We start from the raw sequence: 23,383 nt of genomic DNA on the forward strand, positions 1-23,383 counted from the left end.
ATATTTTTAACAAACTAAATACTGAGCTTGTCAAGAACCTGGAGTGGTTCATGCCCTGTAATCCTAGCTATTTGGGAGGTTAAGATCTGAGGATCATGTTTTAAATCTAGCCTAGGCAGAAAAGTCCATGAGACTCATCTCCAACTAACCACCAAAAAGCTGGAAGTGGAGCTGTGGCTCAAGTGACAGCGAGCTAGCCTTGAGCAAAAAAGCTCAGGGATAGCACCAGGCCTGAGTTCCAGCCCCAGGGCTGTCACCAAAAGACAGAGGGAAGAAGGGGGGAGGGGGAGAGAGGGAGATCAAGATACAATATTAAAATTCTTTCAGATTTAAAAATAAAGACCTAAGTTGAAATTTTATACCTAAAACTACAAACTTTGAGGGGAAAAAATACACTGAATAAATTATGCCTTAAAGGAATAGGTCATCAAGAGCTTCATCATTCATCATTTCATACAGGAAGAAATTTACCCATTAAAAAGATACCAACATCTAATTTTACTGCTCATCTCTCAGAATTTTAAGAAAGCCGATCACTAAGAGACTTCACTAATTTGCCACCTAAAGCAATTTTAAAATATCCTTAACGTCTGTTTTACAGGGAAAACAAAAGAATAAAAGGAGTTTTTAATACTTCCATTAGTGAGGCTCATTATAGTAACTATAACCCATTTCTTTGACTATGAAAATCCTCTTATCAATGTTTAGGGAATGTGGGCTTCTTAGGCTTCTCATTGTGGCCTACAGAAAGAAATGCCCGTATTCACCATCTATGTGCTACGTAATCAATGTGAAGTCCACAGAGTACTTAATGAAAAACATGAAAGTGGGAATATGATCAAGCTAAAGTACAAGCCAATAAACACCACTAGATAATTACAGTACAAAACAAAGAATAACTTTGAGTTGGAAGAACATCGGTGAAAGGTAATACAGAGAAACAGGGAAGGCTTTATACGGAGGTTCTATTTAAACTAAAATTAGCCTTACAAGATAGCTATAATTTGACAAGCAAAATTAAGCAAAAAAGACAAAAAGAATCCTAAGCATTACAAGAAATGTATCCAATGCCTAACGTATGAAACTGTAACTTCTCTGTACATCAGTTTGATAATAAAAATTTGAAAAAAAAAAAGAAGAATCCTAAGCAAAACACTGCACGAACATAGGATGTATACATAAAGCTTCAACTGTTCATCTTGACAGGTAAAGAGAACATAAAGAAGCTGCATAGTAAAAGAGTGTAACTATAGTATAAAGATCATGAATGCCCAACTAATGAATCTAGATTATAGTAACTATAGCAGTGGTTCTCAGAGTGTGGCAGGACCAGTAGTATCAACATCATCAGGGAACTTGTGAGAACTTCAAATTATTGGGTTTCTTCCCAGATCTACTGAATCAGACATTCTGAGGGTGGGCCAAGCCATCTGTGTTGTAACAAGTCCTCTAACAACTCTAATACATACTAAAGTTTGAGACCACTGGACTATGGAGATCCATAGGCTTGTTTTTTTCAGAGCTGAAAAACAAACTCAGCCTTGTACTTAAGTGCTCATCCCTTGAACTAAATCCCCAATTCCTCAATATATCCCTTTAAGTAGGAAACAGAATAGCAAAATAACATATTCTAAAATGTGTTTAATCAAGCAATAATAGTAAAAATGGATTTAAAAAGAGGACGTAAATAGCAATGGGAAGACCAGTTAGAAATCATGTAAGAATAAAACAACAACTCAGAGGCAGGAGGAGACAGATAAGCTGAGACTGATGCACTGAGCCCAAGTACTAACTAAAATAGTGATAGCAACAATAAAAACACAACACACACAGAGAAGAGAAAGTGGTTTGGTTTGTGTTGTGTTTTTAAATTTTGTTTTACAGTAGCTATAACTAGTTTAGTAGAAACTATTATAGAAAAGGAGCAATGTAATTTTTTGGCATTTAGAACAATAAGTTGGAGACTCTAGCAGACCAAACATGAGAATGGAATTCTGGAGATAAGTCCGAACTAACAAACACAGAAATGATAATTAAATCCATGAGCCTGAACAAAACTTCTAGAAAATGAAAGTAGCCAAAAGACAAAAAAAAAGTTATGAAATAAATGATGATGCAAGAAAATCAAGAATTACTAAGAAATCAAAGCAGATAAAAGAAGGAACACCACCAACCAAGTGCTTTTCAATTTTATCTTCAACAAACTAACACTCCAGAAAGAAAAGATTTCACTCTGCATAAATTAACACTCTATATTCTTGTTCTACTTTACTTCTTTTCCTGATTTCACATGAAAGAATGTTTGTACTACCTATCAACCAAACCTACTTAATAAGGCCCAACTCATAATCCATCGTTGCTTGATCCTGTGGATTTGGGCTTGTGGTAGCACAATTATACCATGGCACTAACATTCAAGATATAAGTCAATATCCTGAGATTCACACAATACAATGGGAACAAGCAAGGTATGAACTAACAGCAATACTCACAGAGTGGAAGGTCCTAGACAATGAGCTGACATCAATACTCAGGTTGAAGAATGCATGGAAACACATTCTTTCAGTTTCTAGCTTGTACCAACAAAAATAATAATTCAGAACTGTATTGGAACATGTGAGAGCACGAACAAGAGCTGAGAGTTCAGCTGGAATCCCAGTTCTCCTTACATATACCAGGTGATATAGGTAACTTAATCTCTGTGTTTTCATCTATGATACAGGGAGACTACTACTCCTGTCCTCAAAAAAGTACTACCAAATAATGTCAGAGGATAAGAGCAACTTTCCTTACATCTTTGACCACTCAAATGGCTTTCTAAAACCAAACAGTGGACCCAAGGTGACTATAGCTCTAAACTCAGATAAATTTCAGGATAAACAATGCATAATGTCATAGGAACTTTTTACACTAGTCAGTTCTTCTGATATGAAAATGTAGGGATTTTTTTGGTTTGTCTTGCCTTTTTTGCTGGTGGTAGGTATTAAAACTCAATGTTTCAAGCACACTAGGGAAGCACTTTACAATTGAGCTCTCTTTCTGTCCCACCATTGTGTATGTGTCTGGGTATGTCTGTCTATACACATGGTAAGAATAACAAATTTCAAATGTATTGTAAACATATTACTAACTACTGTACAATAGAGTCTCAAAACATATTTATCTTATAACTGAAAGTTTGTACCCTCTGGTAGGTAAAGTGATCAATGTATTCATTAGTTTGACTGTGGTAATCATTTCACAATGTACACATATATCAAGTTAACATATTGTACACTTTCCAGGCAATTCTTATTCCAGATAATTATCTCTCGACAAGGCTGAAGGGGAATTATTTTCAAAGAAAATCGAGGAAAGTCAGAAAAGTTACTAAAAAAATTTCTAAAATCAGTCAATGACAACACTAATATCATTTTTATGTAGAAAATATTTTCCAGCTATATTGTTTTTAGGGGAGAAAAAATCACTTAACATTAAAGAAATAAAACAGCTTGAGTGCATCTGCTATGTTACTAGGAAAAAAGCTGTACAGTATGAGAAGACTCAGAATGATTAACTACAATGAAATAGATATGAATCTCACTAATAATACCAATCTTGGCATAATGCTTAGATCCATTTAACAACAAGTTCATGAAGGGGCAAGACAAATGCTAAGCACAATACAAAGCAGACTATGATATGCCATGCAGTGAGGATAACTATATGGCCCACTGGGCCTGAGATAGATAGACATGTTGTCTTAGTGTAATTCTTAATAGCACCCTCATGAACTCTCAAAAGTATGCCACTTTAGAGTGAGTTATGTTGTCAATCTATAACAGCACTTATATAGGACTAACAACATCAATGTTACAGTAAGGCACAATTATACAATTTATTCGCCTGTAAAATGGGGATAGGTTCTGTATACACTCAATTTCAGACATCTTGTAGAAGATGAGACAATATGTGAATGTGCTAAACTCTCAAAAAATAGATTACATAAATGCAATGCCATGCTGTGATCCTGAAAATGCTCAGGGAAGGAGGGGGAGAGGAGCAGGACTGGCAGTACAGTCAGGCTAGAAATGAAGAAGTCCAGATGTACAATCCTGATTCGCACTCCTACTCTTCTGCCCCCTTCCAGTCTGTAACAATGTTGAGTATAAAATGCTGTGAGATCAAATTAAAAATTAATGGCACAGGAATGAGAAATTATTTTTAATGAAAATGTGTCATTTACATGCACTCGAAGGTAAACAAAGAATTTGTGAGAAGGGGTTTAAAAAAAGATTTACTAGTTGAAGCAGGGGTATTAGTAACACCCACCCCAAAACAGGCAAAAGTACTAAGTTTGACATTTTGTTCTGTCCCACCATAAAATAAAGTCACAAATTTTTAGTTCTTCCAAGAGTCATCTCAGACTAGAGGCTACTCTTCCAGTTTATTAGGTTTCATTTAGAAGTATATTTAGCATTTCAAGCACATCATTAAACAAAAATTATACTGTGATGTTTAAGTTCCTACTCCACTAGAAAAACATGAACTATGATGTGCTAATGGGCTTCTCAAATGGCCTGTGACTTAGGCAGCCTAACAAAGGCAGAACCATAATAAACCAGAATTGTAAAAGCAGAGGCAAGACAGACTGGATGGTAAAAAAAAAAAAAAAATGGTAGGGTAAGGAAAAGTTTTCAGGTACTACACTGTTTGCTTTAAGGAACAAGCAGATACTAGAGAGATTTCCCCCCCTCCATGGGGGTGGGGGGATCAGTCATGAGACTTGAGCGCAGGGCCTGGGCACTGCCCCTGAGCTTTTGTGCACAAGGCTATATCTCGACTTCAGTTTTCTGGTGCTTAATTGAAGATAGTCTCACAGACTTTCCTGCCCCAGCTGGCTTCCAACCTTGATCCTCAGATCTCAGCCTACTGAATAGCTAGGATTACAAGTGTAAGCCACCAGCACCCAACTTGATACAATTTCTGACATACAAAGCTTCACTTAAAAATAATAAGCATTTAGCCATGTACAAGTAGTTCATGCCTATAATCCTAGCTACTCAGGAGGCTAAGATCTGAGGATCATAGTTCAAAGCTAACCCAGGCAAAAAAATCTGATGGACTCATACCTGCAACTAATCAATAAAAAAAAAGTTGCAAGCAGAGGTGTGTTTCATGTGGTAGGGCGCCAGCCCTGAGTGAAAAAGCCAAGTGAAAACAAGAGGCTCTGATGTGCTTACTTGTTCACAGTGGTAACACTCCACATATGTGCATTTAACATCTGATGAATTAAAAATGATTTTGTAACTTGTAATTGAGGTACTATTATGTGAAATACCTGTCAAAGTTTACATAATAGTTTCCCCATCTATAGATTATGCACAATGGTAACTTTTTTCCCTTAAAAAGGTATTTCTACTATTCAAAAATGTGAATTTCTTCTATTTTCTAGATTTAAATATCTTTATAATAGTGGATGCTTGTCTCTTGCAAAATATCATGAAATTTGGCTATCATTTTAGAAATTGGGATATTGGGGGTGGGAGAGAGGGTAATAGGCCACAATGGCCTTACCTTCATGAGTGGAATGGATGTCATTATAAAAGGATAATGTGCATCCTTTTAGCCTCTGCATGTAATCCATGTAATCCAAAGTGTTCCTCCTCTCCAAAAGACACAGCATGCAAGTAGCCATCACGGGATCAGAATCACCAAACTTACTGGCACCTTGGTGCTGAACATCCTAGCCTCCAAAGTTGTAAAGCAATACATCTCTGCCCATTATAAATCGCCCAGTCTGTAGAATTCTGTTAAAAAGGCACACATTGGACTCAGATGGCTATGTTGCCAGGGTAGTGCTCTAAGCACTTGTCTAGCACATGCATCAACCCTACTTCCAAAAGAGTCATATCTTGTGGTACTGGGGATTATTTTTCCAAAACATATGCTTTTGAAAGACACATTTCAATCTGTAATCCACCCCTTTATAGAAAAAGTCTGTCGACTCCTAATTTAGAAGATAAGAACTGAGGAGACATAGGTGCAGAAGTGATATTGAACAGTAAGAGATCTAAAATGAAGATTTTGCTTTAACCATACTAAATTTAAAGCAACAGAAAGAGTCTTCAAAAAGTATCGAGGGTGATACTGATCAAGATGCATTATATGCAGCAACTGCTTTGTTAAATGACAACTCTTGGACAATTACTTAAAGATAATAAAAAAAAATAACTATCAAAAGAAAGCAATACATGTAGAACATACAAACTGACTTAAGAGATACAAGAATCAGAAATAACCTGAAACTAGGTAGACATTCCCAAAACAAATATTTTGCATAACAGATCAAGAATTTATCTTTAGAGAATATTATTGTTTAACAACTTACTGTTAGATGACAATGTTATTAAAGGATATCACTGCCGTGTCACATAATATAATACAAGAAATACTGTAAGCATGTCAACAGTGACAGACAAGAAAGTCAAAAAGAAGGCCTAAGAAATGGCAGGAGGATTGATTAGAATGAGACCAAGACAAATAAAACAACTTTTGTGAAGAAACTAAAAACTTTGAAAATACCAGAAAAATGATGGGAATATTTTAAGAACTAAAGACAGCAGGTATAGTAAATCAGTAAAGTGCCTCTCCTTGTTGTCTCTGTCATGTACAATCCTCTACCACAGACTCTGAGCTTAGCCAAATGTCTCAATTTCACCAATCTGATATTAGCAAGCACTGGCAAGCCTGATAAGCATTTTCACATGGGGAACTCATCTTCTTGGAATACCAGTACTTGGAAGCCAGCTGTCGGGCTGTAATAAAGCTTGAGCCAGGCTCCTGAATGATGATAGGTAGAGAAGGCAATATCACAATGGACAGAAGGATATCTTGTCCCAACCCTCACAAATGAATGCTGATTGCCATAAGTGACCTCTACCCATTCCTACATGAACAGAAAAACTGTCCATCAGATGAGCACAGACAATTCACAGAACTGGAGACACAATACACCATTGTCATTGCCTTATATTATGGGTTGTTTGTAAAGCAACAGTAGATAAGTGATAGTCAGAACAGCATATGTGTTTAAAAAATCCAAGAGTATGAGACTGAAGGTATTTTGATACCTGGAAAGAACCAGACATGATGGTGGCCTACAAAGCTATTCAGGAGACTAATGCAGGAGATCACTTGAACCCAGGAGTTTGAGGACAAACTAGATAATACATCAAGACACTTGTCTCTCTACAAAAGAAACAAGAGTTCATTTCCTTTAGCCTCGCTCTTCTCATTGTTGGCATACAGAAAAGCCACTGATTTTTTTTGGGGGGGAAGAGGGGAACTACCCCTGAGGCTTGAACTCAGGGACCTGGGCTGTGTCCTAGAGTCTCTCTGTGCTCAAAGCTAGCTCTCTACTACCTGAGCCACAGTATCACTTCAGGCTTTTTCTGTTTATGTGATACTAAGGAATCAAACCTAGGTCTTCATGCATACTAGGTGAGTACTCTACCACTAAACCACATTCCCGGTCCAAATAATTTTTAAGGATTAATTTTATACCTTGCTACTTTACCAAAATTTTGGATCAGCTTAAGTAAGTTGGGGATAGTAGTCTATGGGGTTCTTTAAATACAGGATCATGTCATCTCCAAAGAGAGTTTTACTTCATCTTTTCCTATTTGGATCCCCTTTATATTTGCATCTTGTCTGAATGCACTAGCTAGGAATTCTAGTATTATATTGAAGAAGAGTGGAGAAAAGAGACATCCTTGTCTCTTTTTATTATCATTCCTGATAATAAAGGAAATGGCTTTAGCTTTACACCATTAAGTATAATGCTAGCTGTAGGTTTGTGATAAACAGTCTTTATTCATGAATGTTCCATGAATTCCTAGTTTCTCCAGAGCTTTTTCATCATAAATGGGTGTTGGATCTTGTCAAATAATTTTTCTGCATCTATGGAGATGATCATGTGATGCTAAGCGAAATGAACTCTAAGATATGGAAACAAGAGGTTTTTCATGTTGTGGTTATTTTAAATTTACTATGTTGTTATTTCTTTTTTCTTGCATTTTTCTTCCCTATGGTTTAGTTCCTGTTGTCATTGTATTTGATTTTGGTACCCGGGGTATTGTATATATGTTTATCTGAATTAGGGAAGGGAAAGGGAACAACAAAATGGTGAGACAAGGATAAAAAAGGTGAACCAATGCAACAGTGATACTCACAAGACAATGTGTTGGAAATCAACTGTACAACTCGAGGGGAAGATTGGGGAGCAGGAAAGGTGGGATAAAAATGAAGGGGGAGGTAAAAAGGTTGACAAGAAATGTACTCACTGCCTTATGTATGTAACTGCAACCCCTCTGTTCATCAACTTGACAATAAAATTAAATTTACAAAAAAGAAACAAGAAAAAAATAACTGACAAGTCTTACATACAAATAGGCACTTAAAAAAAAGAAAGCCATTTAAATAGTGAGGGTAAAATTAAAGCATAAAAAGAGAAAAAAGAAAATTTTAAAATGAGCTGGGCATGGCAGTATACATCTGTATTCCCAGCTTTTCAGTAAGTAAACACTGAATCAAAATTCTATGCCATAAAATTAAAAACAAGGTTATCAAGACTTCATCTCGACAAGAAGCAGGTACAGTAGATGGTTCCTCCAGCCCCAGAGACAAGGAAGGCATATGTAGCAGGACTGTCATATGAGGCCATCTACACGCAAAACACAAAAGCCTATCTAAGAAGACCTAATTCCTATTAGCAATCATGAGGCCCTAAGTTAAACACCATAATAAACCCAAAAGAAAAAAATAAATAAGGGGGTGGTGCTGTGGCTCAAGCTGAAGAGCTCAGGTACAGCGCCCACACCCAGAGTTCAAGCCCCATGACAGGAAAAAAGACAATAAAGAAAGAAAGAATGAATGAATGAATAAATGAATAAATAAATAGAAAACAGAAAAGCTAAAGATACTAAGGGTTTGTAAGCTGAGTCATACAGAATAAAAAGAAAACTTAAGACTGGCCACACAGTCATTCTCTTGTAAGAAAATACAGGGAAAAAGCTTTCCACCTACTTCATCACTCTCATCTACTTCAATCCCACCATCTTTGTCATCATCCATTTGTTTATGGATCGTCTGAAGAGCTTCCAGACTAAATCTATCTTCTTCTGTGAAGCACGGTGGACTCAGTGACATGCAGGGATCTAAAATAAAATAAACGATAATTACAAACTTGCCACACCAAAACACAGGCCAGAGTAAAACAATGTAATTTAAAAGGGAAAACTTGCAATAAAATTAAACTTTAGACTAAGATGCTTGAAATATCAGAGTACATTTTTCACATCAAAAATATAATATATGAACACAACTGACTAAAATTAATAATCCTACTTGCAGTTTCCTGTCTGCAAAGCTCTTTTTTTCTCAAATACATCCATGGTAAACAAACTTCTTTCATTTAACTCTGTTCCTCCTAAACTAGCCTTCTTCTTTACTCTTGACTTGATTTTTCTTCATAGTACTCTAGCAGCCTATTATATTACCCACTTTGTTTCCTAACTTTCACACTGTAATCAATCATGAGATGACAGGCTTTTGTTTTATCATTCCTCTTTCCAACATACTTATATCACTATTACTACCACTACATATTATTATTGTTTTCTATATGTGTACATTATAACTATGGGATAACTAATAAATGATGTGCCTGACTCTTACATATAAGCAATTGGCCTGATGGGGAAAAAAAACTAGATTTTAGTAAGTATGTTTAGAAAAAGGAACAACAAAGCAAACTCAGATGGAAATATAAAGAGCTTGGAAGCCACAAATAATACAATTTTTCAAGCAAAGGGGTTTCCAATTGGGAGAGCTTAGAATTCTTCCCTTCTTCCTCTTTTTTTCAACCCCTCCCCACTACTACTGAAAGTTAGTGGAGGGGAGAGGGGCAAGAACATTAAATAACTACAATGTACCGGCAAGAGGTACACAACCAAGAACTGTTCTCCCACTAGCCCAACAGTACTTTCCAAGGGACGGAAGAAAACACTAGCAAGTATGGGTGGAGTAGCAATAGACCTGTAAAGACAGCCTGGGGCTATCATCAGTGAAGCACAACAAACAGCAGTAAAAACATTCTGAAAGAAGCCACTGATGGTTAAGAAAGACAGTACCTAGGACTGAGACTGCAGTTCATAGTAGTGCACTTGCTCTATTGTCATTGCTCTAGAAGTACATACTAGCAGGTTTATATGTCTCATTGTTTTAATGTGCATTTTTTTCGATAAATTAAGTTATGGAATGCTTTTTCATATACTTATTTGTCATCTCTTCTCTGATAGGCTCTATGTTGTATTTTAATGAGGAGCAAGTTTGCTACAAAAAATGTTTATCACATTAGTCCAAATAGGAAATTATAGAGTACAACCTATACGGGGGCAGTGAAGAGAAAAGGTCACACTGAAGAGACAATTGAATGACATATATGAATGACATGTTACGGCTAAAAGTTGTCTAGATAAGACAAAGCCACGCTTCTCTTTAGTTTAGCTGAGACCAAAACAGTTACAAAAATGCATCAAATGATTTTTGTTACACCTGGAAGACAAATATGCCATATTTTCCATTCTGTCATGTGTGAACTGAAAAACATAAGGAATAGTTTGGAAACCTAAGAAAATAAGATCTCTAAGGAAAAAAATGAAGCTAAAGAAAAGAAAAGGCAGTATTTAGAGCTTATTTTCCTTCTATCATACCATTTAAGCCAGTGAACTTCATGCAGAAGAGAACTAAGTAAGCCGGGTGACTTAATCATAAACCAATTAATGTAGCCTACTAACAATGAACAGCATCTGATGGTGCCAAGCTCTTGGCTTACTATCTTGGCAACTATTTATGAATCTCATGGTTGAGAAATATTCTTAATTACCAAGATGGAAAAATTTTAATAAGTATTGTTTTTACATGTATTTATTGCTTTTACTAAGAGCTCAGGCATAAATCAAATATTTCAACTTCAATGCTTTTAGAATAAACTTTCTCTAGTATCTTCAGGGATTATCCTTTGGTGTCATTTTTCAATGTACTTAAACATCTGATTCAAACTAAAAAGGAAAGTAAACAATGGCTACTTTCTCTTCTAATGACCACTCTACAGAGTCTATCTTATATTCTCAGTATTCTTTAATGCTGCCAGGATTTAGCATACTAAAATGTCCTGCATACAAAATTATCAGTCATTCTCAAACAAATTTAATTAGTAAGAATTATTATGGCATATTTTTCTCTTATTATCAGGTACATAACAGGCCTTCAAAATATGCTAGAATCTGCTGACAGCATATTACATGCCAGAACAACAAATGAAAAAGAGAAGTTGGCATTGGATTTGTACATAGAATACCATACTAGACCTGGCATATAAATGCAGACAGAAGGTTCTAGAATGTCGAGAATGTACTCAGACATTTGAAAAGTTAAACATTTAAACAAGACACACCCTCTAATCAAGGGCTGAGAAACCATTGCAAATATATGTAACTATGACGTAAGTAGTATGACCCTTGCTGGAAACTTCTGACTGATGACTAAACATTTCGAGATCCAAACCTCTATAACCACTAAGCACAGAAAATCCCTATGAGTTTACCTAGAAAGAAGCTGCCCCTGACTAGTAGTTTAAAATTCCACTGAAAAACTGCTCATTTCACCTGTATATTCCAAGTGTTTGAACTAAAGTATCATGTAACATATCATAAATTCCTTAGGTTAAACCTTCTCACTTTCTAAAAGCATTTTAACATTTATTCCTTCTAAGCTTTTTCACTCCCATTTATTCCCCTACCTACCACCATACCACAAAGCATCTTAAGCTCCTGCTAATCTTTTCAGAACAAGCCGTAAGTCCCATCTCAAAACTAAATTAATATGAGACTCCTTCTCATTGCCCAGCAAATCCCTCTATCCAAAAAATATCCACACTTGTATTTATAATTAACCAATAAGTTTCTTCACTGCACATAAATAAAAGAGGAGTCTTCATACACCTATATTTATCTCTACATGCACTGACACCTATATTTTTTTCCATTTTCTTTTATACTACAAGCTTCTAGAAAGCAATAATATAATAGCATCTGTCATGTGGGAAAATATTTTTTACTAAGTGTGGAAAAAAAAACCACAAGCATACAGGTACATTCACATACTTATTTGACTTGTGGCTTCCCAGAATGCTACAAAAAAAAAAAAATGTTTTAGTTGGATGCCAATGGCTCACACCTAAAGTACTAGTTACTAGGTTCAAGCCCTTGGTGCCATGTAAGCAAAAAATAAATAAAATAATTTTAAAAGGTTACATTAATTCCAAACAATATCTTGTTATGATCTAAGAACAATCCATTAGGCTGGAAATACTGTAATTCAGTAGCAGAGCACATGTCTAGCATCCACAAGGCCCAGGGTTCAGTCTCCAGGGCCACTAGCACACAAAATTCAAGAGCAACTTGTTTTATTTGTATCAGTTCAGAATTTAGTATCATGTAAAATAAAATTGGTATCACAGTATTATGGATGAACACAAGGGAACCAAAAGAGCATTCAATTCATTCTCATAATGGCTGGGAATATGGCTTAGTGGTAGAGTGCTTGCCTAGCATGCATGAAGCCCTGGGTTCAATTCCTCAGTACCACATGAAAAAAAAAAATCAATTCATTCTCATACACACACACACACACACACACAATTTTATGTTAGAATTAAGTGAGATAGCTATATATAGAAAATATAAAGCAGTGTGTGTAACTGATTTGGAACTCAAAGCTTGCCCTCAAAAGATAACTGTGGGAGCTGGGCACCAATGGCTTATACCTATAACCCTATTCAGGAAGCTGGAATTTGAGCTTAGCAGTTCAATGCCAGCCCAGTCAGGAAAGTCCATGAGACTCTTATCTCCAACCTAGCACTAAAAAGAAACAAACCCAAAAGACATTAGTGGATCTGTGGCTCAAGTGACAGAGAACTAGCCTTGAGCAAAAAAAGCTCCAGGACAGCACCTAGGTCGAGTTTAAACCCCATGACAGGCACAAAATAAAACAAACAAAAAAGATAATTGTTGCTATCTAGAAAGGTGAAGTGTCCACAAAAACTAGCTAATAAATGGCACAGCAGGAATTTCATAATGTAGTTCCTGACATCTGTCTAATCTTTCTACTATATTACTGTGTGATTTTAAAGAAACAAACAAACAAACAAAAAAAGACTTAACTCTAACTACATTCTGGCTCATTCCAAAACTAAAATACAAATAGCAAAGATAATGAATGAAAGTGAGTGACTAATATGAAAACATTGAGTACTTTACTTGATATTTAATTCAAGTACTTTCACTAACCCTGTCATGTCAGTGTCACATTCTCTCTTTTGATGCATAAACCAAGGTTCTCACAGGTAAGTTCTCACAGGTAATTTACTCTAAATCAAACAGCTGGTTATCTATCCCAATCCAAAGAACTTTATCCCTTCCTTTCCTATACCCCACACACAGCCTGTTAAAAGGAAAAGAGCTACTAGCTTTAAAAGAATACTTAAGAGGAATATTTTGTATGCAAATTCCAAAACAGGAATCTAAGGACAGGATCATTGAAATTACTACTGAACAGAAGTATAAAACCTCTCAAAAGCATTAATTTTAAAAATAAAAGTCTCATTTAGATATATTTTGCTATGTGCTTATTAATGATGCAAACAATTATTACAGGAAATTTGCAGTTTTTTAAAGAAAACAAATCCACATTTCCAATTAGCAGAGTCCATTTACCCAATAAATGTGGTCACAGCAATAAAAACATGGAATTCCCTTTGTCCACCATCTGTTCCACATAAGAAAACCTCTACTATCATCATAAAGGAAAAGGAAAGAGTCAATCATATGGATAACAGCATAAATACAAGGCCACACCAGAGAACAGACATTTAATCATATCTGCAAATCAAATATTTCTAAGTTGATAACTACTTACATAATGTATATAAAGCCAGCCAACTGACTTGAGTCCATGGCTCACAACTATAGTCCTAGCTATTCAAAAGGCCGATCACTGGACATCAGCTCTGGACAGAAAAGACCAGAAGACTTCCACTCCAATTAACTAGCAAAATGCTGGACTGGAGGCATGGCTCAAGTGGTAGAGCACCAGATGTAATCAAGTATACCTCAAGTAATTACAAGGCCCTGAACTCAAGAATAGGTACCAACAAACTGCCAGTCAATCCTTTCAATCATTAAAATTCAAAAGCAGAAAAGATGTTTATTTGGGAAGGGGAAAAAAAATCTCACAAAATCCCTATTAAAAACAAAATAAAAGCTTATAACTTAGTTCCCAAAATACCAAGCTCTAAACTCAAATTTAAAGCTTTTTAACTTATAATTAAAAACACTAAAGCAAAAATATTATAACAACATCTCTTAATTTTGAAACCATCTTACCACAATTTTTTTAAAACAGCCTGTTTAAGATACCCAAAAGCAGCAGAGAAACTGGAGATGTCATGACTGAGCACTGCAAGAAGTCTTCACAAATAGCTGAATCAGGAAAAACATCTGTTTAATAGTTTGTAACACAACTGATGCTATCCTTTTTACATTTTATATGTGCTATCAAACAGTTGTTATTTTCAGAAATATTTTTTTTTTTTTTTTTTGGCCAGTCCTGGGCCTTGGACTCAGGGCCTGAGCACTGTCCCTGGCTTCTTCCCGCTCAAGGCTAGCACTCTGCCACTTGAGCCACAGCACCGCTTCTGGCCGTTTTCTGTATATGTGGTGCTGGGGAATCGAACCTAGGGCCTCGTGTATCCAAGGCAGGCACTCTTGCCACTAGGCTATATCCCCAGCCCCTTTCAGAAATATTTTATAAGTTACTGTTATAGGTTATTTATAGATTATATATATATATATTTACCAATTATTCATATTAGAAATTATAAAAAGATCTTTACTTGCTTTAAAATTGGTAGGTGAAGAGAGTTCAGTGCCAAAGATGCTTGACAATTCTTCATACACAGAAAACCTTCTTTATACCTAGAGTATGCACATTAAAATCTCTCTTTTTTCTGCGAAGTTGTTTATTTCATCTGAATCTTTCCTGGTATTTAGGAATGGGCTCTCTTTCTAAATATTAGGTTTTAATGGAAGATCATACTGAATGTTATAAAATTATTCAATCTATATCAAAATACATGAATACAAATTAATTCTTCCCTTCCTAATCAAAGATTTCTCCTTAGGAAGAAATATACATTACTCCAAAAACTCAGCAACTGTCTAAAACTCATAATGTTCATGTTTAACCCAAAAGAGTTATCCAAAAAAGAGTAATATTTTCTTCATATTCTTAATAGTTTGATTTCTTCCATTTAGGGTGGATTTAAGCTTTGGAAACTGTTCAAGTAATCAATTTGCAGAGTATCATTTGTATCTGCTCCTGTTTAAAAAAAAATCTGCTTCTGGTAAAGATTTTCATGTAGCCTATAACCTATGAAATACCTTAATTTTCTACTGTCATCTAAAAAATAACTTTAACAATTTAAGTTTCAGAATAAAAAGTACTACAGATATGAAATTGCCAAATGTGTGTGCTCACATTAGATTTAACTGAAACAGTAAGTTAATTTGTTAAATACGAAGACAATATAACATAATTTAAGGTAACAATAATCCTTTTATTTCAAACATTTTCCAAAATACAGTTTTTTAAGTAAGAACTAAAACCAATACAAATTACTGACTTGTATTAGTTTGCTCAGTTCTATTTTTCGATTGCCTACTAGCTCACAAGGGATACAACCTATATACTGTGTACTTACTGAATAAGTGATTCAAGGTAAAAATATAATAGGTGGTCATGCACTGAGGTGGTCTGTATATTTGGCTGGCTTAATTGAACTAGAAAATTTTCATTTATTCCCCTCCATGGAACAATCAGCAAAAATAGCCAAACTACAGAATGTCACAACGTACTAGACATTCAAGTTGACAGCAAGCAACTCCAGTCTTACAAATGTTCAGGCCAAAACTCTGAAATCCTCCCTCTTCTCATTCTGTTCAACACCAAGAAATCTGTAGGCTTTACCTTCAATATATCCTCCAGACTCTACTCTTTTTCAGAGCACCATCATCAGTTGCATAATTACTATTCTTGCCTTTTGATGTCTTCTCACCTCTTCTCCACCGTTTATTTAATAGATAGCCACTCATCACTCCCCTACAAACACCCTTAACTTCCTTGCCTTTTTCTCACTGCATCACACAGGTTTAGCAAAGCCACAACCCTGGTTAAATTGAATTCTCCATCAACTCTGCACTGACACTATGCATCTAAACCTGGCTGATCATGCTTTAAACTCATAACCACAGACCTCAATTACACTCTTAAGCTGCCAAGCAAGCATATTTTAACTCCCTGGCCTATTAACACCCCCACTCTATTTCACACCTTCTTGATCCTCAACCCTAACTGCCTCCTCCTCAACCTTATTCAGAGCAATGACTGCTAACTATACTTCCGATGGAAGAAAACAAAATTAATGAACCTATCCAAAGAGAACTTCCATAAATCCCTATGACTCACAGAACCACCTCTCAATAGTCTGTATCTTCATACTGTGTCTCTTGCCTACTCCAAGTTTCTATACAAGCCTAGCTCTACATTTGTGAGCTGCATTTCATCCCATTTAACAACTCACTTTTGGAATTTATCCTTAACATTATACTACAAAAGAATTACTGCCATTAGTATATAAGCATACAGGTTTTCTTCTGTATCACAAAAAAAAAAATGAAAGACTCATTTCATTACTGTTCTGTTCCTTTTTTCATCTTGCAGAAAATAGCCTGAAAACATTCCTAATGACCATCTTCAATTTCTCTCCTCCTTTTCTCTTTTAAAAATATACTCCCAAAAAAGCCTGGTGAGGAGAAATTCATAACTTCTACACTACTAAATCAAATAATCATCTATCTCACATCTCAAGTTACTCTGCCTATCAGGAAGCATTTGACAGAAATGATCATTCTCTTAGTTTCCAAACAACACAACATTATCTAGACTGACTATCCTTTTCTTCTCCTTACAAAGGGCAGGAGGAAACACCTGATGATCATGATTGTACTCATTATTTTGGCTATTAATATATAAATGTACTGAGACATTAAATTATATATGCTTTAACCAAGAATCACTTATTGCATGTTAATTATACTTTAAAAATTATTTTTTGTTGTTGTCAGGGCTTGAACTCAGGGACTGAATGCTGCCCCTGAGCTAAAAATTATTCTGACTACAAACTGTCAGCATTCATTCACATACCATTCATATTCTACTAGAATAAGATTGCCCATAGATGAGGATCACAGGGATATTAAACTTGATTTTTAGAGCACTGGATGAAAACAATCCTGATCATTGAGAAGATTTAGCTCAATTCTTATACAATTATCTTTCAATAATAATCTACCATTTTCAATTAAATATTGACTGTCCTAACAAAGAAGGAAATCAAATGGGTGGTGTAGTTTGACATTCTTTTTGTCACGAACTATTATTACAGCATCAGAAATAACCTGCTGACTTCCTTGTTTTTTCTCCAAATGCAACATTTGAAAATGACTTTTATTATCCTTAGCACTCTCTGCATACCTCAGCTGTTTGGTTTTATTATTTAAACGATAGCTAGAAAATATGTGTACCATTTTCTTATTTACAAACAACTATGCATCATATTTTCTGTCTTTTTAATAACCTTGTACCCTCTCAAATAGCACCAATTTGAACCAGGTATTTTAACAAATACTATGCATAAATAAGATATCACTTAATAACCCCTCCATACATCAGTTTGACAATAAAAATTTTTAAAAAATAAAATAAAATATCACTTAAAACATATAGGAAACTGAATTCACTTAAATATTTTACAAAAATCAATCTTATTTATGTGTCTACATGTGCACAAAAAAATGAGCTACCAGACTTCATGAAACTCAAATGTCCAAGGACCTTCTCTGGTTATTTCACAATTTCAAGTACTTAACCAAACTCAGCAGCAAGAGATTCATGGAAACTGGGTGGGACACGGTCCCTTGTCAGGTTTGTGTCTTGTATTCAGGCAGTTGCAGAATATGAATTTAAGGATAACAGATAGAGGCAAGGAAACAAGTTGTCATTCCAAGGAAACAAGTTGTCATTCCAAGCAATGGGAAAGAGTATAAACTAAGGCTGTGCTAAAAGTGAGTACGAAAAAGTATTTAGAAGATTAAATTTCACTAACTCACAGAACTCTCACTAGAGACACTTTCGTATAAAGCCCCTATAATAGAGATGACATCAAGTAAGAAAAGACCTTACTCATTACCAAACATAAAGATTACTACCACTTTCCTTTGCATTTCATAATTTTAGAAAAAGATACATAAAGTAAATATTTAAGTGATCTGATACTACAAACTAAACTCTATTATCATAAACTTTTATTTCTGTTCCTGTTCAGCAACAGGAAGACTGCTCCTAAAAGGGATCTAAGAAAACTCCACCTTTCACATGACAGGGGGGAACAAATGCAACAACTGCCTCCCAACTCATGACGAATAGGAGATAAGAATGAGATTCAATAATAACAATTGTTGGAGGGGATGTGGCCAAAAGGGAACCTTACTTCATTGTTGGTGGGAATGTAAACTGGTTCAGCCACTCTGGCAAGCAGTATGGAGATTCCTCAGAAGGCTCAATATAGAACTCCCCTATGACCCAGCAGCCCCACTGTTGGGTATCTATCCAAAAGCCCACAAACAAAATCACAGTAATGCCACCAGCACAACAATGTTCATCGCAGCACAATTTGTCATAGCTAGACTCTGGAACCAACCCAGATGCCCCTCCATAGATGAATGGATCAGGAAAATGTGGTACATATACACAATGGAATTTTATGCCTCTATCAGAAGGAATGACATTGTTCCATTTGTACGGAAATGGAAGGACTTGGAAAAAGTTATACTAAGTGAAGTGAGCCAGACCCAAAGAAACATGGACTCTATGGCCTCCCTTATTGGGAATAATTAGTACAGGTTTAGGCAAGCCATAGCAGAGCATCACAAGGCCCAATCTATACCCTTATGAACACATAAGATGATGCTAAGTGAAATGAACTCCAGGTTATGGAAACAATTGATATATCACAGTTGTAACTACTTTCAACGTCCTATGTGTATGTGTAGTTTCTATTACTGATGATGTTCTTGTATCACCTTCCTATGGTTGTACCTACACTATCTCTGTAATCTTATCTGAGTATATTGGAAACCATGTTTACTGGTATTGGAAATAGGAAATTCAAAGGGAATACCAAATTTGAGAGACACAGGGTAAAAAAAGAGAAATAACTACAAAAGCAATACTTGCAAAACTGTTTGGTGTAAGTGAACTGAACACCTGGGGGGGGAGGGAAAGGGGGGGAGGGAGGGGGGCATGAGGGACAAGGTAACAAACAGTACAAGAAATGTATCCAATGCCCAACGTATGAAACTGTAACCTCTCTGTACATCAGTTTGATAATAAAAATTTGAGGAAAAAAAAAAAAAAAAGAATGAGATTCGAGTGGCATCAAATAGGTAGAACTGGGCCTAGGAGGGGGTGTGGTCAAAAGACTAACAATTACTCATTCTTCCAGCCTGCAGAACTCATTCAGAAATTTCTAAGAAATGGTTTCAAATGATCTAGAATGAGATAAAAGAAGTCATTCATAAAATATTACTGAACATTTTAGGTAATATTAGCTGAACTGCTGTGTAGGTTCTATACTAAAAAGTTTTTTCTATTATTACCATAATCAAGGCCAAAAAAAAATTAACTCCCATTGAAAGAAACAGCTTTGTCACTAAAAGATCTGATTTTCTACACGCCATACTCTTACCAATTAAAGGTAACGTTTGTAGAGACACAATATAAAAATGATCAAAATGCTGGGTCAGTGTTTTAGACATAGTTCTCAGTACTTCTGACAAGAAGGAGAAACAACAACAAAAAAAAAAAGGAAATCTAGATCCCTCCTCTCCATTCTGCTGCCATTTCCCTAAGAGACAACCTCCACTGCTTATACCCAAACCTTCCTATAATGGCTTCCTCTTTCACCAGCACCACTGTACTACAAATATAGCTCACTCTATAGGAACCATCTCTCTTTATGAATCCAATCACATCATTCCTGCCTCTGAAATTCTGTACCTTTTAGTGGTGTAAAACATAAAGCCCAATCTTCAGCTTGAAACACTAGTCATATTCTGATCCTAGGAATCTTCTGTCAGTGATGATAAATAAAACTCTCTATAAAGCCCTCCATACCTTCCTAATAGATGTCTCCTATTCTCCATCTATGCATCAAGACTACCCTTGCAAATAACATTTTACCTCCCAACCGACATCCTCACTAACTAATCTACCTCTCTAAGGAATAAGCAGAATTCCTCAAGAAATACCATCAGCTCCTCTGGAGCTAGATCTGATCTCAAAATTCAACTTCATTATTAACAATCTAATCTTCATCATATCTCTCAACATCTTCAAATTTTAACTTATCCAATTACAAAATTAACACATAAAAAATCAAATCAGATGGGCTCTTAAGGACAACAAATATATAAGTAAATATAAAATATATAAGTTGTTCTAGAAAAATCAGTTAAACTGTACTTAATAGTAAACCCAAAAAGGAACATTTACAATATAATAGATGAACTCTTCTCTATTAGGCACTGAGTGCCTTTGTGATAAAGGCAGTGAGTTTTTTTTGTTTTGTTTTGTTTTTTTAGGAAAATGTCATCTAAAAGGAAAAAGGCACAAGTCTACACTTAAATCTGTCCCTCAACATTTGGTCAATAATATAATTGTACGTAAATGCTTATTAAATGTTCATACAATTTAAGCAATACATAGCCTCATTCCCTAGAATTTTCCAAACAACTGACAACTCTACCATTTTGGTGTTCACTTTTTTATAAATATAGGTGATCAAAATGAGTCAGGTAAAACTAGAATTTTAACATTTAAAACACGTCACTCATATTTTCTATAAAGCTACACAGGTAAGAATGCTTGGGATTTCAAATCAACTCAGAAATTGCTTTGTGTGTATGGGTGTGCCTGTCTTATTAGTTAAGCTGAGGGCCTGAGCTTTTTTGCTCAAGGCTAACAGATTATCACTTGAGCTACAGCTCCACTTTCAGCTCTTATTTTGGGTACTTAACTGAAGGCAAGAGTCTCATGGATTTTCATGCCCGGGCTGGGTTTGAACTACAGTCCTCAGATCTCAGCTTCCTGTGTAGCTAGGATAACAGGCATGAGCCGCTTGGTGCCTAGCTAGGAAATCTTTTATTATGACCTTAGACATCAATCATTTTACATGCACCAAAATTCCTAGGAAAACATGTACTCTTTATCTGACTTATGTAAACTATAACCTCTGAACAATAAAAAAAATTTTTAAGTTAATTCCTATGAGGACAATGGGTACAAAAGAAAGGAAACAAGAAATTCTTTGTTTTGTTTTGGGTTTTTTGCCAGTCGTGGAGCTTGAACGCAGGGCCTGAGTACTGTCCCTGGCTTCTGTTTTGCTCTACTACTTGGACCACAGTGCCACTTCTGGCTTTTTCCATAATGTAGTGCTGAGGAATCGAACCCAGGGCTTCATGTATATGAGGCAAGCACTCTACCATGAGGCCATATTCCCAGCCCAACAAATCCTTAACTGAAATCAAACAGCAGAAGCAGGGGTTAAAAAAAAAAAAAATCGATCTCTGGGAGGATAAGAAACTATACCTTTCAAAGATGAAATAACAAACTTTCCTATAATACCACCAATGTTTCAGAATCTAAAGGAAATATTAATTACCCAGAGTACAGTTAGAGAATAAAAAGTTAAAGAGAAAAATTGGATTTCAAAGAACTACCTTCAACAATTTGTTTGAAAATCTCCATACAAAGTAAAGTTTTACTAAAAATAACACTGAATTAATAGTTTTTGTAAAGTAAATTTTCAACTGGATTTCCAGTTAAAAGTTATGGAGCAACCACACAGGGCTTTGTTTCATACTGTATTACTTGAATTTTAATCCCTGAAAATCATAACAAGGCTCTCTTTGTGTAAATCCTGGAGGAAAAAATTCAATAACTACTTTGACAATAGTTTTAATTATTGGTAACTTAAGAAACCAAAGTCTTAAAATTCCTTTTTCTCAATATAGTCAAATGTTCTCTCTACTAAACTCTTGTAATGATAGAAAACCAAAGAAGTCAACGTATCTCAATTACCTACTGTTTCACTTAAAGGCAAAATAGAAGTCAATGATTTGGGAAAAATGGATCTCAGAGTTAGCACTGAATACTCACTACTTACTCATTCATAACCTTGAGAACTTCTCTACTCTAGCCTCTTTAATTTTCTGTAAACTCAAGGAATTTAGACAGATCCCAATGGTTCCTTTTCACTCTGCTTAAATATTTGCCTACATTTGTTAACTTCAAAATCTTCCATTTATGTAGTTTACAGTTTAAAGCACTTGTCAGTTTATCTTTATAAAAGCTATATGAAGTAGATAATTGTATTGCACATGAAGAATGTTGAGGTCCAGAGACGTCAGAGCCAGAAGCAAAATCTAAGTAAAAATCCCTCAGTTTCCTCAAAGACTGATGACTCAGAAATCTTAGCAATTCTGAAAATCCTAATATACAAATATAAATCGCTATATTAAAATTACATAGTACACAACTTATTTTTTAATGTATCTGCATTCAACCATTTACAAAGTAGCATGCAACTAAAAAAAAATGGAGGCAAATCAACTCAAGCTACTCCAATACACACACACACACACACACACACACACACACACACATACACATATCAAGGACAGGCACAGTAGTGTAAATCTATAAACTCTGCTATCTAGGAGGTAGAGATGGGAAGATCAAAGCTAGAGTCCAATTGGAGCAAAACATTAAGGTGACCCTATCTCAAAAAGAAGATAAGAATGGTGATTTTCAAATGTTTCCCATTATTTATTAAACTATACACTTATTTTATATCCTTTTCTGTATTGTACACATCACTTCAAAACTTTATATATTTCTTTTAAAAAACCTACTACTTATATAAAAAGTTCCTATATAGGATCAAATAAATTAATACATAAGCTTATTATGGAGAACATGCCCATATTAAAATATCCATCTGAAAATTAGGTGGAGAGCCACTGGGGTCAGTAGCCACAGATTTTATGTGTCAACTTAGGTAGGCATAGTACCAAATTAGTCAATCAAACACTAATTTAAATGT

The 23,383-nt window shown here is 35.3% G+C and overlaps 1 protein-coding gene across 4 annotated transcripts in view; it reads right to left on the reverse strand.

The window, feature by feature from the left end:
• The window catches only part of Stim2 (stromal interaction molecule 2), a 103,507-nt gene that overhangs the window by 55,267 nt on the left and 24,857 nt on the right, over window positions 1–23,383 (reverse strand). For all 4 annotated transcript variants that reach the window (XM_048363817.1, XM_048363815.1, XM_048363816.1 and 1 more), the window contains exon 2: window positions 9,067–9,197. In XM_048363817.1, the coding sequence (XP_048219774.1) occupies window positions 9,067–9,197 (131 nt within the window). The remainder of the gene's footprint in view (window positions 1–9,066; window positions 9,198–23,383) is intronic.

The sequence above is a fragment of the Perognathus longimembris genome, chromosome 16 (assembly GCF_023159225.1).
Source record: "Perognathus longimembris pacificus isolate PPM17 chromosome 16, ASM2315922v1, whole genome shotgun sequence".
NCBI classification, from domain to species: domain Eukaryota; kingdom Metazoa; phylum Chordata; class Mammalia; order Rodentia; family Heteromyidae; genus Perognathus; species Perognathus longimembris.